This window comes from Telmatherina bonti, assembly GCF_933228915.1.
Source record: "Telmatherina bonti genome assembly, chromosome: 22".
Taxonomy (NCBI): Eukaryota; Metazoa; Chordata; class Actinopteri; order Atheriniformes; family Telmatherinidae; genus Telmatherina; species Telmatherina bonti.
In genome coordinates, this window is record NC_136631.1 from 29,077,948 (window position 1) to 29,090,831 (window position 12,884).

Below are 12,884 nucleotides of genomic sequence, written 5' to 3' on the forward strand. Positions count from 1 at the left end.
CGTCTCGTGCTCGCCTGTGTGAAGAAACAGCGGCCTCCCTCTGTCGGACGGAGGCTGAACTGCAGCTGCTTCCAACAGCAGGGTCGCCAGCAGTGTGTGGTTCAGGGCTGCCACCTTTCACAAACTAAAGTAGGGCGTCCACCACAGCCCCAGTCCACGTTTAGTGGTCTCTTAAGTAAAGGAATACAGGAATAGCGGGTACAGTAGAGTAGCAATAAAGTACAGTAGAGTGGCAATAAAGTACAGTAGAGTAGCAGGTACAGTAGAGTAGCAATAAAGTACAGTAGAGTAGCAATAAAGTACAGTAGAGTGGCAGGTACAGTAGATTTTTGCAGGCCTAGCAGTTATTTGAAGTGGAGCCCACATACATGTACATTTGCACATGCATGTAATCCTGGCTTACCTTGTCAAAAACCTGCAGTAAAATCTGTTGGGTCAGAAAGTCAGAAGAAGTTCGTCCTGCTGGACATCAGAGCATAATGAGAACTGTGTTCTGATCCATTAACTGTTTCAGACCCAACAAGCAGCTGCACTCTCATTCATTCATTCATTCATTCATTCATCTTCTTAATGCTTTAGTCCAGTTCAGGGGTCTCATTATTACCCATTGCAAACACTCAAAACAGGCACTGAAACCGGCAAACTTTTTCTAAGGACCAAACTTGGGGGAGGAAGTGCGGCCCCCACCGGCCCCTGCTGGCCTCCAGCAGCCCCTGCCAGCCGCTGCGGCCCGCAACGGCCCCTCACACAGACTCTGATCCGGACGTACGCTGGTGTAAAACTTCCTAACTGTGTGATCTGGCTTTCATAAAACGTAGAACTACTTAGTTTCTCAGACAGAACATATTTTCGTGTTTGTTGTTCTTATTAACATTTCTGACATGAATCCAGATTTTTTTCATAATGGAGTTTTAATATCAGATGGGCATTTTCTCAATTTTGCAAATAATTTTAATATAGGCTCAAAATTGTAAATAATTTATTTCCCCTTGATTTTGCACAAATGTCTCAAATTTTGCACCATTTCTTTGGTTTTATTCTTCTGCCGTTGTCGCCGTTTCTCCAGCTGCTGTGCGTACGGCAGGGTCAGAGTGCAACAGCTGAGGCCCCCATGCTGTTCTCCACTCAGACAGTCTGGGCTTCACGTCCATTGGTTCCACCTGGTTCCACCTGGTTCCACCTTTTTCCACATGGTTCCACATGGTTCCACTTGGTTCCACCTGGTTCCACATGGTTCCGTCTGATTCCATCTGGTTCCATCTGATTTCACCTGGTTCTACATGGTTCCATCTGGTTCCACCTGGTTCCACCTGGTTCCACATGGTTCCACATGGTTCCACATGGTTCCACCTGGTTCCATCTGGTTCCACCTGGTTCCACATGGTTCCATCTGGTTCCACATGGTTCCATCTGGTTCCACCTGGTTCCACATCTGGTTCCACCTGGTTCCATCTGGTTCCACTTGGTTCCACCTGGTTCCACATGGTTCCGTCTGATTCCATCTGGTTCCATCTGATTTCACCTGGTTCTACATGGTTCCATCTGGTTCCACCTGGTTCCACCTGGTTCCACATGGTTCCACATGGTTCCACATGGTTCCACCTGGTTCCATCTGGTTCCACCTGGTTCCACATGGTTCCATCTGGTTCCACATGGCTGCACATGGTTCCAACTGGCTCCAACTGGTTCCATCTGGTTCCACCTGGTTCCATCTGGTTCCACATGGTTCCATCTGGTTCCACCTGGTTCCACATCTGGTTCCACCTGGTTCCATCTGGTTCCACCTGGTTCCACCTAGTTCCACATGGTTCCATGTTGTTCCACCTGGTTCCACCTAGTTCCACATGGTTCCATCTGGTTCCAACTGGCTCCACCTGGTTCCATCTGTTTCCACCTGGTTCCACCCGGTTCCATCTGGTTCCACATAGTTCCACATGGTTTCACCTGGTTCCACCTGGTTCCACCTGGTTTCACCTGGTTCCACCTGGTTCCACCTGGTTCCACCCGGTTCCATCTGGTTCCACATGGTTCCACCTGGTTCCATCTGGTTCCACCTGGTTCCACCTGGTTCCACCTGGTTTCATCTGGTTCCACCTAGTTCCACATGGTTCCACCTGGTTCCACTTGGGGTATTTGGCTGGTTGGCGTTAATCAGGTGGAAGTCAGCATGCTTTTCCTCAGGAAGAGTTTCTGAGTAGCTGATTGGTTGCAGCTGTGCAGCTTTGTGCTGCCAGAACCAGGTCCTGCAGAGCCTGGATCAGGTCACATATTGAGGATTCATGGATGAGTCGGCATTGGAGCGATACTTTGATGACTCCATCGCGAATGTGAGTACAGACGTGTCTGAACACACTTTCTGAGTGTTCAGAGCAGGAGACGTGATGCTCTCGCCAAACTCTTCCAACCTGCACGGTTTGTTTTGTTTAAACGTCTATACCATCGTGAATCTTGCAGGAAAAAAACTGCAGATTTGGCTTGGCTGTGATTATGTAAGTGGTTCTGAAGAAGTTCTGGTTTGATTCTAAGGCTGATGCACAAACAGGAGCACAAGAGGATGACGATTTACTAGGTCAATGCGTCAGATAAAACCTGTTGCCTGGTGTTGAAGAAATGGAACCCAGGGAGAGAAATGATGTTTCTGGAAATGGTTTGCAGAATCATGAGAACCAACAGGTTCTGTTTGGATCTCTTGCTTCTGAGGTTTTATGTTTCACGCAGTTCTTCTCTATTTTTAATAAATGAAAACTTAAGTATGAGAACATCAACAGATCTGAAGCAGAATCTGTGGGAATGTGTTTGCTTTGGAGCAGAACTTTAACAGGATCTGGTTTCCTGGGACCGCTTCACTCCTCCCAGGAACTGCTTTGCTCATTCCTGACACTTTTATTCCTTCTCAACTTAACTGGGCTGCAATGTGGTTTCTACTGAAACTGCTACACTGTGCTGGAATTTTCTGACATGTTAACGCGCAGGTGGTATGACGAAGAGGTGTGATCCATGAGCAGGAAACAGGACTTTTAGAAGGAGATGTGTTCTGGTCTGAGATGTGCTTGATTGATCCAGACTGGGTGCAGGTATCAAACATGTCTTTAGATTAGAAGATGAGGCTGATGAAATTCAGATGTGGATCTGTACCAGGAGAGGAACAGGCTGTAAACTCTCCTCCTGTTTTCCTGCAGGACTCCGGCCACGTGTTGGAGGACTCCCACCTTTCGGATCCATTTACCTCCAGTCCAGCTGTGCAGCGTTCCTCCTCCGGGAAATCTGGGGCAGGTGGAAAACCGGGTGATGGACTCGACCTAAGTTTCCTGCCTGATGAGCTTAACTCTCAGGAAGCGCCAAATCATGACCCAGGTGTTGAGTCAGCAGAAATTTATTATTAATTATCAGAAATTTATTATTTCCATATTGACAGAAAACATTTGTTTGGTTGGAATCAAATAGCAAAATATTTCCTTTTGGCTCTGAAAAACCACGAGACCAGATCCAACTGGACCTGACAGGCTCGACCAGAAGTACCAGACTAGATCATGCTGACCAGACCAAACCACACAAGATGGACCAGACCAGACTGAACCGACCGGACCCCACTGAACCGACCAGACTAGATGATCAGTCCAGACTAGATGGACTGGACCAGACTGAACCGACCGGACTAGATGGACCGGACCAGGCTGGACAAAGATCAGGGCCTCATTTATAAAGCTTGTTTATGCACAAAACAGGCCTGAAAGTTGTGCAAGTACTTTTCTGGACAAAGTTTATCTAACCTGATAGAATAGAGAGTGTACAGCTGCGCCAACTTTGACGCTTGCCTCGTAACATTTAGGCTTCTAACCACCTTTACAAACTCTGAGTGCTGAGGAGACGCGCTTGTACTGCTCACAACTGCACATGCTCAGTGGAGTCCTCCTCCTCCAGACGCCGGCCGGTCACAACTCTTGGCGAACAAATTCTTTTAGTATCGATCCAGCTCAAAGTTTATAAACGAGGCCCCAGAAGGACCAGACCAAATCAAATGGACTAGACTAAATGGGTCAGACCAGATGAATTAACTTGATGGATTAGCCTGGACAGATGAGACCAGTAGTGACTGTACCAGATCCAGCAGAGCAGACTATACTGGACCAGAGGGGTTGGACAGAACCCAACTAGATGGACTGCACCACATGGAAAGGACCAGTGTGTAGAGTTGTTGAAGATAAATGAATGGAAAACCACAGGATTTGGACCACTTGAGCCAGTTGGTGAATTCCTGCTTCATGTCCTTCCTGCAGCAGCAGAGACACCACCTGCAGATCCAGATCCGATGCACGACAGTGCCATCGGTCTGGACTGCAGTCCACAGGACTCCATGATCGCTGAGCCCCACCAGAACATGTCCACTGCAGGGCTGGGGCCAGGGGCTTCTCCGTTCTGCCCCATGACCCCGATGACCCCAATGACTCCCGTTACTGAGAAATCAGGAATCATCCCGCGGTTACAGTAAGTCCTGATACATTTGGTTTAAACTAATTGATCAGAAACAGGAAGTGAGAATTGAGATTATTATTCTGTAACGATGCTTCTGGATAATAAATTTCATATGGTTGGGAAAACCTCTTTGTTTTACACATCATGGTCTGGTTTGGGGGCAGTTTTCATTTAGGTTTAGCCTTGGTTTCATGTTCCATGTTCTCAGATCATCATTTTGTGTTCCTGTAACTTCTGCTCCTGTTAGCCCTGCTGTCTGAGCCCAATCAGCAGCTGCTTGGTATTTAGGTTTTACGTCCCTCTGGTTATATCGTCCTTGGCTTGATCGAGGCAGACCCTTATCCAGGTTTGCTGTCAGTTCTGCCTTATATCGGGTCCAGTTTCCCGGCTGAGGCTGTAGCTCTGTGTTGGGCTCCTACATTCCTGCTTCCATCATGGATCATGACAGCAGGATCTGACCTGAGGTGGACCCAGACCTCACTCTTTTCCTGCTCTTGCAGGAAAAGCTGGATCTCCATCTACCAGACCGACCACAACAACATTTAGTTCCACAGATGTCCAATGAAGACTCTCTGCACATTATATCTTTAAAAAACTAACATTGCCTCAACTGGAGAAAAACAGAAACCTGGAGATAATTTTAGAGCTAAAAAAGCAGAATACTCCATTTTTAATTGTATGTTCTGATCCATTAACTGTCCACTGATCCATTGTAAGGAGGGGAGGAAAACCAGAGGCATTATGGGAAAGCAAAGCCATTTACTACATAGAGAAACGGAACACCTTCCCTCAGACCGGAGATGCAGAACCTCATGTGAAGAGTAACAGAATAAACAAACCTCCCATTTCCTGAGTAACAGCTTTTTTACACAGTTGATCAGCTTTTTTTTGGATTTTCTCTTTTCTCTAGTTGAACGATCATACACTGTCTGGTCAAAAAAAAAAAATTTGCCAACCCCCATAAAAGTTCACACTAATATATTGTTGGAGCTCCTTTATCTTTGAATCCAGCAGTATTTGCTGTGGCATTGTTTCACTAAGCTTCTGCACCACCACGTTTATTTCCATGCAGCGCATTCATTTTTCTTCAAGATCTTGTATTGATGATGGGAGAGTCCGACCGCTGCACAAAGTTTCTTCTGCAGATTCCCCATCGAGTTCAGGTCTGGACTCCGTGGTCTCCTGTTCCCCAAACCACTCTTTCACAATCGGACCATTGAACCCTGCAGGAAGATGGAATAACATGCTCATTCAGTGTATTCAGGTGGTCACCTGACCTCATTCGTTGGACACATAATGTTGCTAAACCTATAGACCTTAAGCTAGATCTGAAGCTAGACCTGAACCTGGACCAGACTACCTGCTGCAAACCCAGACCATAGACTGCCCCTACTGGTTTGTACAGCAGACACTTGACATGATGTCTGCATCCCTTCACCTGCTTCTCTTCTCACCCTGATGAGGTTTGGACTTATCAGACCACATGATGAGTCTGGAACAGGGTCAGTCTGGACTCAGCAGACCACATGATGAGTCTGGAACAGGGTCAGTCTGGACTTATCAGACCACATGATGAGTCTGGAACAGGGTCAGTCTGGACTTATCAGACCACATGATGAGTCTGGAACAGGGTCAGTCTGGACTTATCAGACCACATGATGAGTCTGGAACAGGGTCAGTCTGGACTTATCAGACCACATGACGAGTCTGGAACAGGGTCAGTCTGGACTCATCAGACCACATGACGAGTCTGGAACAGGGTCAGTCTGGACTCATCAGACCACATGATGAGTCTGGAACAGGGTCAGTCTGGACTTATCAGACCACATGATGAGTCTGGAACAGGGTCAGTCTGGACTTATCAGACCACATGATGAGTCTGGAACAGGGTCAGTCTGGACTCAGCAGACCACATGATGAGTCTGGAACAGGGTCAGTCTGGACTTATCAGACCACATGATGAGTCTGGAACAGGGTCAGTCTGGACTCAGCAGACCACATGATGAGTCTGGAACAGGGTCAGTCTGGACTCAGCAGACCACATGACCTTCTTCCAGCTTCAGAGTCCAGTGTTTCTGCTTTTTATCCGGTTCTTCTCACTGATCCGTGTCTTTCTTCTGGCTCCACAGCTGTTCAGTCCCTTGGTTTCCTTCACATTGTTCGTGTTCTTACTTTCACTGTGAAACATGGTCCTGAGTTCTACTGCTGTTTTTCTTCCATCTGGTTCCACCAAACATTTAAACATCATTCAGGATGTTTTTCCACCACGTTTCTTCCTGGAGGACGAAGCTTCCCCACCGTCCTTCCAGCTTTAATGATGAGCTGGAAAGTTCTGACCCCGTTTTAGTCCTTTCTCCTATGTTTTCTCTGCTTGATGCCGATGATCTGACCCTAAGCGACATATATCTTCCATGACTATGGGATATGTCTTATGATCATGGATGTGGATGAATATTGTCCAAATGTGATTAAAACTGTAATTAAGTGACTGTTCATTTCAACCAACAGGAAACATTTAATGTCTCTAATGATTCTTCTGTGTGCAGGAACATTGTCTCCACGGTAAACCTTGGATGCCCCCTGGATCTAAAGTTCATTGCCCTGCAAGCCAGAAATGCAGAATACAATCCAAAGGTAGAATTCACACATCCCTCCATCCATCGCTTTGTCACACTGAATCTTTTTTTTTTTTTTCTTTTTCTCATGGTTTCCTCAGCGATTTGCTGCAGTCATCATGAGAATCCGCGAGCCTCGAACAACAGCGCTGATATTCAGCTCAGGGAAGATGGTCTGCACTGGAGCCAAGAGGTTGGTGAGTTTATCTGAGTCAGCTGTGATCAGACTCTTCAGAAAGAGCCTAGTTCTGTTTTTATAGGGCACACTTTTAGTCTTTGTAAGAAAAACTCATGCGTGTTCTCACAGCACTTCCCCCTCCCTCACAATCACTGATTTCCTGTCAGGGTAAACAAGTCATACATCATGTAGTTGGGAAGATTTTCTCTTAATGGATCCACCAGGGAGCTTCCTGAAGGCAGAGCTCTTCTCTTACTTAGTTACTGTTATACAAACTGAAGTGGTTTCTTGTCTGATACACACTCCTGCATCCACCCTATATGCCGATTAACTCCCAGAAGAGGATTTACTGAGATCTGCACAGATAACGGGACAAACTTTATAGGAGCCAAACATGAATTGGGAGAAGCTCTCTACATCAGACTAAAGTCAAGATTATTCCCATCAGCGTGGATTAAATGGATACACACTTACAACGTTTTGAAAACTTTATATAATAAAAATACATGTTTGTATATTAACTTTTATATTTTCAGTTAGATATTAACTTTTATATACTTACACATTTGTGTACCTGTGCATTGTAACTTTCAGATCAGCATGAACAAATGTGTGTTTCTCAGTCCTGGTCCTCAGGGACAACTGAACGGAAGACAGTAGTTTGTGTTTTTGTGCTGAGATGTCTGTTTGAAGCAAAGGTGGATGAATAAACCTTTTTTTTTTCATTGACATGAGTATTAATCCTGCCCAAGCAGCGACCTAGTTAAAGGTGAAGCCTATGCTGAAGTGCCAGAAGCAGTTCCCCCTTCATCCACTAGGGGCTCCAAAACAAAGTGAATCTCCTGAGACTCCCATGTTAAAAAGACCAACTTCACAGCAGGAGACGCGTTTGCAGCGGAAGGAGACGCGCTTGCAGCATTTTTTTTTTTTTAAACTCATTGGTTTAGAAGTAATTTTTTTTCCAAATTTGGCCCAATGGGGGACATGTCCTTTTGAATGACAGGTACTCTATGTCCCTCGACAAGAAGGGAGAGTGTAGCACTACCACAGTTTTTAGCAGGTTAGCGGCGTGAGTTAGTTTTTAACTACAGGCAGTTCGGAGTTTGATCGATGTAAGTCATTCGCGCTAACAGCCCCCCTTTCGGCACCACCTCTTTGCCCATTTTTTGTATTTTACAGGATCGACAGCATGATGCTGACAAGATAGTGATTGTGGTAACCACCCAATGAGCTTCATTTCAGCTTTTCAGAGACCTACAGGTGACGTCACGGGGGCTCCGACCATCTTTGATACGATCTTTTTTTTTTTTTTTTTTTTTTAAATCTATGATCATTGTGGATGAAGCCTCTTGTAAAACATTTTTTGTTCTCTAGAATAAATAAGTTATGTTTAGAGCATGTGTAACAAGCTAAATGGATAGAGCAAAACATGACATGAGCGTCACCAGACTGACTTTTACTGGCTGAAGAGATCTCCGACAAGAGACAGGATGAAGATGATACTGGATTATCTCTTTGGACGGTGGGGCACTGCTGAGAAAACCATTCAGTGGTGAAGCTTTAACGCAGAGTCCTCTGACAACACCTTAACAACTCTTATTAAGCCTGGAAGTCCATGAACAGTTTCTTCCTGAATTTCCCGGAGAGCAGAGTTTCCTCCCAAAGCTGCTGTCTGGACGTCTACTGCCAGAGCAGCTAGTTTAGCCTGACTGAACATCACGTGATGAAAACATGAAGCAAGTTTTTCTTTTTTAAATGACATTTTACCTCCTCTTGGTTCTTCATCAGATAACATCCTCCTGAGTTTGGACCTGTGTTTTAATACATAACTGTGCTTTTGTGATCCAGTGTTGGCTTTTATCACTTGGTTTCTTCACTCCGTTTGATGCTTGCAGCGAGGAGCAGTCGCGGCTGGCAGCCCGGAAATACGCCCGGGTGGTGCAAAAGCTTGGCTTTCCAGCTCGCTTCATGGACTTTAAGATCCAGAACATGGTGGCCAGCTGTGATGTGTGCTTTCCTATCAGACTGGAAGGTCTGGTCCTGACCCATCAACAGTTCAGCAGGTACAAACATAAGCTTTTTATCCAAACACACATTCAAAGCCGCTGATTCACTGCATGGTATTTCTGGTGTGTTGTAAATGAACGAAAAGGATAGTTTGTTTCCAGTTTTAGCTCGAACAGCCTCCAGAGTTGACTCTTCTGTCCAAACTGGACTTAACTACAATGGGACAGCATTGCCAGCAAATCATAAAACAAGATGAGATCGTATCAAACTATTCTAGAATGGTAAGCTTTGGGGATATGGTAAAAACTTGTCCGCTTTTAACCCGGATGCTGTGATACAGGATGGAACATAATGCAGACCAAGAGACCATTTCTCATCTCAGACTAGGGCCTCAGTGGTTATCCTTTCAGATTAGCTTGCACCTTGCCTCAAAAGATAGTGGGGGTGGGATATAACTAAAAGCTGAACATGGATTTTTAGCTCATCTGAGAAGTGCACATGGTCGTGCATACACACAGTGCTAAATATCTAAAGAGGTTTTTTTCTTGTGAGAACTGAAGCACAACTGACTCATATTTTGTGAAAATACAGTGATCTGCTGCACAATTTCAGTGGAACTAAAACCTGTCTGCTGAAACCGCCGTGAAAGTGTGGAATATTCGTGCATATAGCTGTTGATTGTTTTCTTTTTTACATTTGCTATATTTATTTGCCCCACAGATGGGAGGAGGTGGTTACTGGTTCTTTGTTTTTTGCAACAACTATAATGAAGCCAACTTGTTTTATGTGAAGAGACTTTAAAATCTCAAATGTAAAAAAGTTTCAACTTTACAAACTAGCAGACCAGTGCCTCTCTCAACTCTGAGGTTACGCCATCTGGCTTCCAAAACATATGGACTGCTCCTTTATTCTTAACATTAAACAATTTCAGGAGATCCCTGAAATTGATTCAGGAGGCTTATAAACTGCCATGGTTTCTCCAAACAAGCTGCTGGTTTTTAATGCTCATATGTGATGAGGAACTGTTCAACAGCAGGAGGTTACAAAGTGAAGCTGAGCAGTGTCCAGATATTTAATAGCGGTTTTACCAGGTAAATATCTCGGGAATGATGAGGATGATGACGATGGATGCCTGTGAATGGTCAGTCAGGAGAATTGAGGAATAGACCATTTACCTTGGCAACACCATGAGGGTCCAGAAAGATGTGAAGCCCAACACAGTGTATGATGGGAAGAGTGAATACTTCACTACAAACTACCTTCATCTCCATGGAAACCAGCAGGACCTTTATGATTCATGTCAGGCAAAGCAGATTCATAGGAGATATAATGGCAGAGGGTTTTTTAAAGCTGGAATAGAAACAGTCAAAGCAGAACGTGATGTGTGACGGGCTGCAAGCTGCCAGTTTCTGTCCCACGGTGACAAGACAGGTGTCATTGTAACCAGCAGAGTCTCGGCTTTCATTTGGGTGGAGAAATGATCAGACAGTGATGCTCTGATGTTCTCTGCTGAAGTTTGAACTGTTTGGTTTGGGTGCCAATGCTTAGTAGAGTCTTTTTTAGAAGAGTTTCTCCATTATGTTGCTATGCTACATGTTCGCATTGCTGCTTCTTGGGGTCTGCAAACATCTTCTGGACTGTATGATCTCATGCTGACCCTGTATAGGGAGGTCTACCATGAAAAGCTTAAAAATTTTCATTGATGTCTTAATTAAAAATTTTGATGTGGTCTTATTGGTCATATTACTCAGTGCATGTTCTGCTCTACAGTTATGAACCAGAGCTGTTTCCAGGCCTCATCTACCGGATGGTGAAACCTCGTATTGTCCTGCTGATCTTTGTATCCGGGAAGGTCGTTCTAACTGGTAAATGAGTCCAAATGTTACAGTGTTAGTAGTGATGTACTAGTACAGGACAACAGCTGCACACAGGTGGATTGAAACCCAGTACGAGGTCACGGGGAAGCTGTAGCCTATTCCAGCAATTATTAGGTGAGAGGCAGGGTACACCTGGACAGATTGCCAGTTCATCACAGGGCCAGATTGTTGCCTATAAATCTTAGGTTTATGTAAAGTTTGAATGTAAATTTTTGCTGTATTAAAACTTAATATTGCCAATGTAATTTGATCTTGGTTTTTCAAATTGATCATGCATAATATATATATATATATATAAAAAATCAGGATTGTTGTTCTGATGCTTTGCAGAATCTGTTTAGCATTTTTTTGAAATTTGTATTTATTCTTCAATTATGTCACATTTCAGGAGCTAAAGAAAGATCTGAGATCTATGAAGCGTTTGAAAACATTTATCCAATCCTGAAAGGCTTCAGGAAGCAGTGAGGACTGTGATTTCACTTCCTGTCTTGTGTAAATGTAGTGTATGCCTGTTTTCTGCTGTAGGAAATAAAAGAGAATTTGTTTTTGAGTCAAATTTTTACCACCCCAAAAGGGCCATTTTCCTAAATGTCTGTGCAGACTGTCAGTCTGCTCAGAGTAGAGTCGCTGCTCCTCCGAGGAACCAGTTGAGGTGGCTCAGGCATCTGGTCAGGATGCCTCCTGGACCTCCCTGGTGAGGTGTTCCAGGCACGTACCTCTGGGAGAAGACCCCGGGGAAGACCCAGGACACGCTGGAGGGATGATGTCTCTCGGCTGGCCTGGGAACACCTCGGGATCCCCCCGCAGAGTTGGCAAATGTGGCTCGGGAGAGGGAAGCCGCAACCTGACCCCGGATAAGTGGCAGAAGATGGATGTATATATTAATTTGTCATATGTTTGCTTTTTTAAAAGAAATCTGTTGAACCAGATTTAGAAAATAATGTGATTTTTTTTTTTTTTTTAATTTTCAAAATTATTTTGTTCATTTCAGCTTATTTCAAAGGCAGCTGATAGTTTTCCTTCTTTAACGGGAGGGTATGAATACATTTGAGGATGACTACTCTTTTGACTCTTTCTATCCTTTGCTCTGAGGTAAACCAGATGTAGGGATGGAGAGCACTACAGTGAGAATATAATACATGAGTGTGTGACTATTAATTTTGAATGCCAAAGATCTTGCTTAGAATGGCCCAGAAGTACGACGGAGTATTAGGGCCACAATGAGAAAAAAAAAAATAGTGTCGGATTATTATTTTTTCCTCTTCTTCATGAGAATAAAGTCAAAATACGGTTTCAAGAATAGTCGAAATGACGAGAACAAAGCTGAAATACTAATATTAAAGTCAAGTTTTCATTATGAATTTGAACAGCTTTAAAACACAATGCCTTGTGTGTAACCTACTCACTTTTACATCAAGAAGTTGCATGCACACACGTTGTTCCCTAAACGGCATGCGGTCACTTTTTTTTTAAAAACTTTATTCTCATTTCGACTTTATTCTCGACATTTTGACTTAAATCTCGAAACTGTATTTCTAGTTTATTCTTTACAAGTCGACTTTGTTCTTGTCATTTCAACTTTATTCTTGTCATTTCGAGTTTATTCTCTCGTAAAGCAGAGGAAAAAAATAATCCGGCACTATTTTTTTTCTCATTGTGGCCCTAATACTCTGTCGTACGGAAGGCAGTTACTCAACACCAGGCAGTAAATGGTAACGTCCCCAATATTTTACT

General features: G+C 44.1%; 1 protein-coding gene across 1 annotated transcript; it reads left to right on the forward strand.

Annotated features, from left to right (window-relative positions):
* Positions 1 to 2,279: 2,279 nt before the first annotated feature.
* On the forward strand, positions 2,280 to 11,615 carry tbpl2 (TATA box binding protein like 2; the record flags this gene model as incomplete). The annotated part of the gene is made up of 8 exons (XM_079261668.1): positions 2,280 to 2,327; positions 3,180 to 3,354; positions 4,278 to 4,485; positions 7,020 to 7,107; positions 7,190 to 7,281; positions 9,162 to 9,329; positions 11,044 to 11,138; positions 11,539 to 11,615. 8 exons carry the CDS (start codon positions 2,280 to 2,282, stop codon positions 11,613 to 11,615), a joined length of 951 nt encoding a protein of 316 aa, XP_079117794.1.
* Positions 11,616 to 12,884: the final 1,269 nt, after the last annotated feature.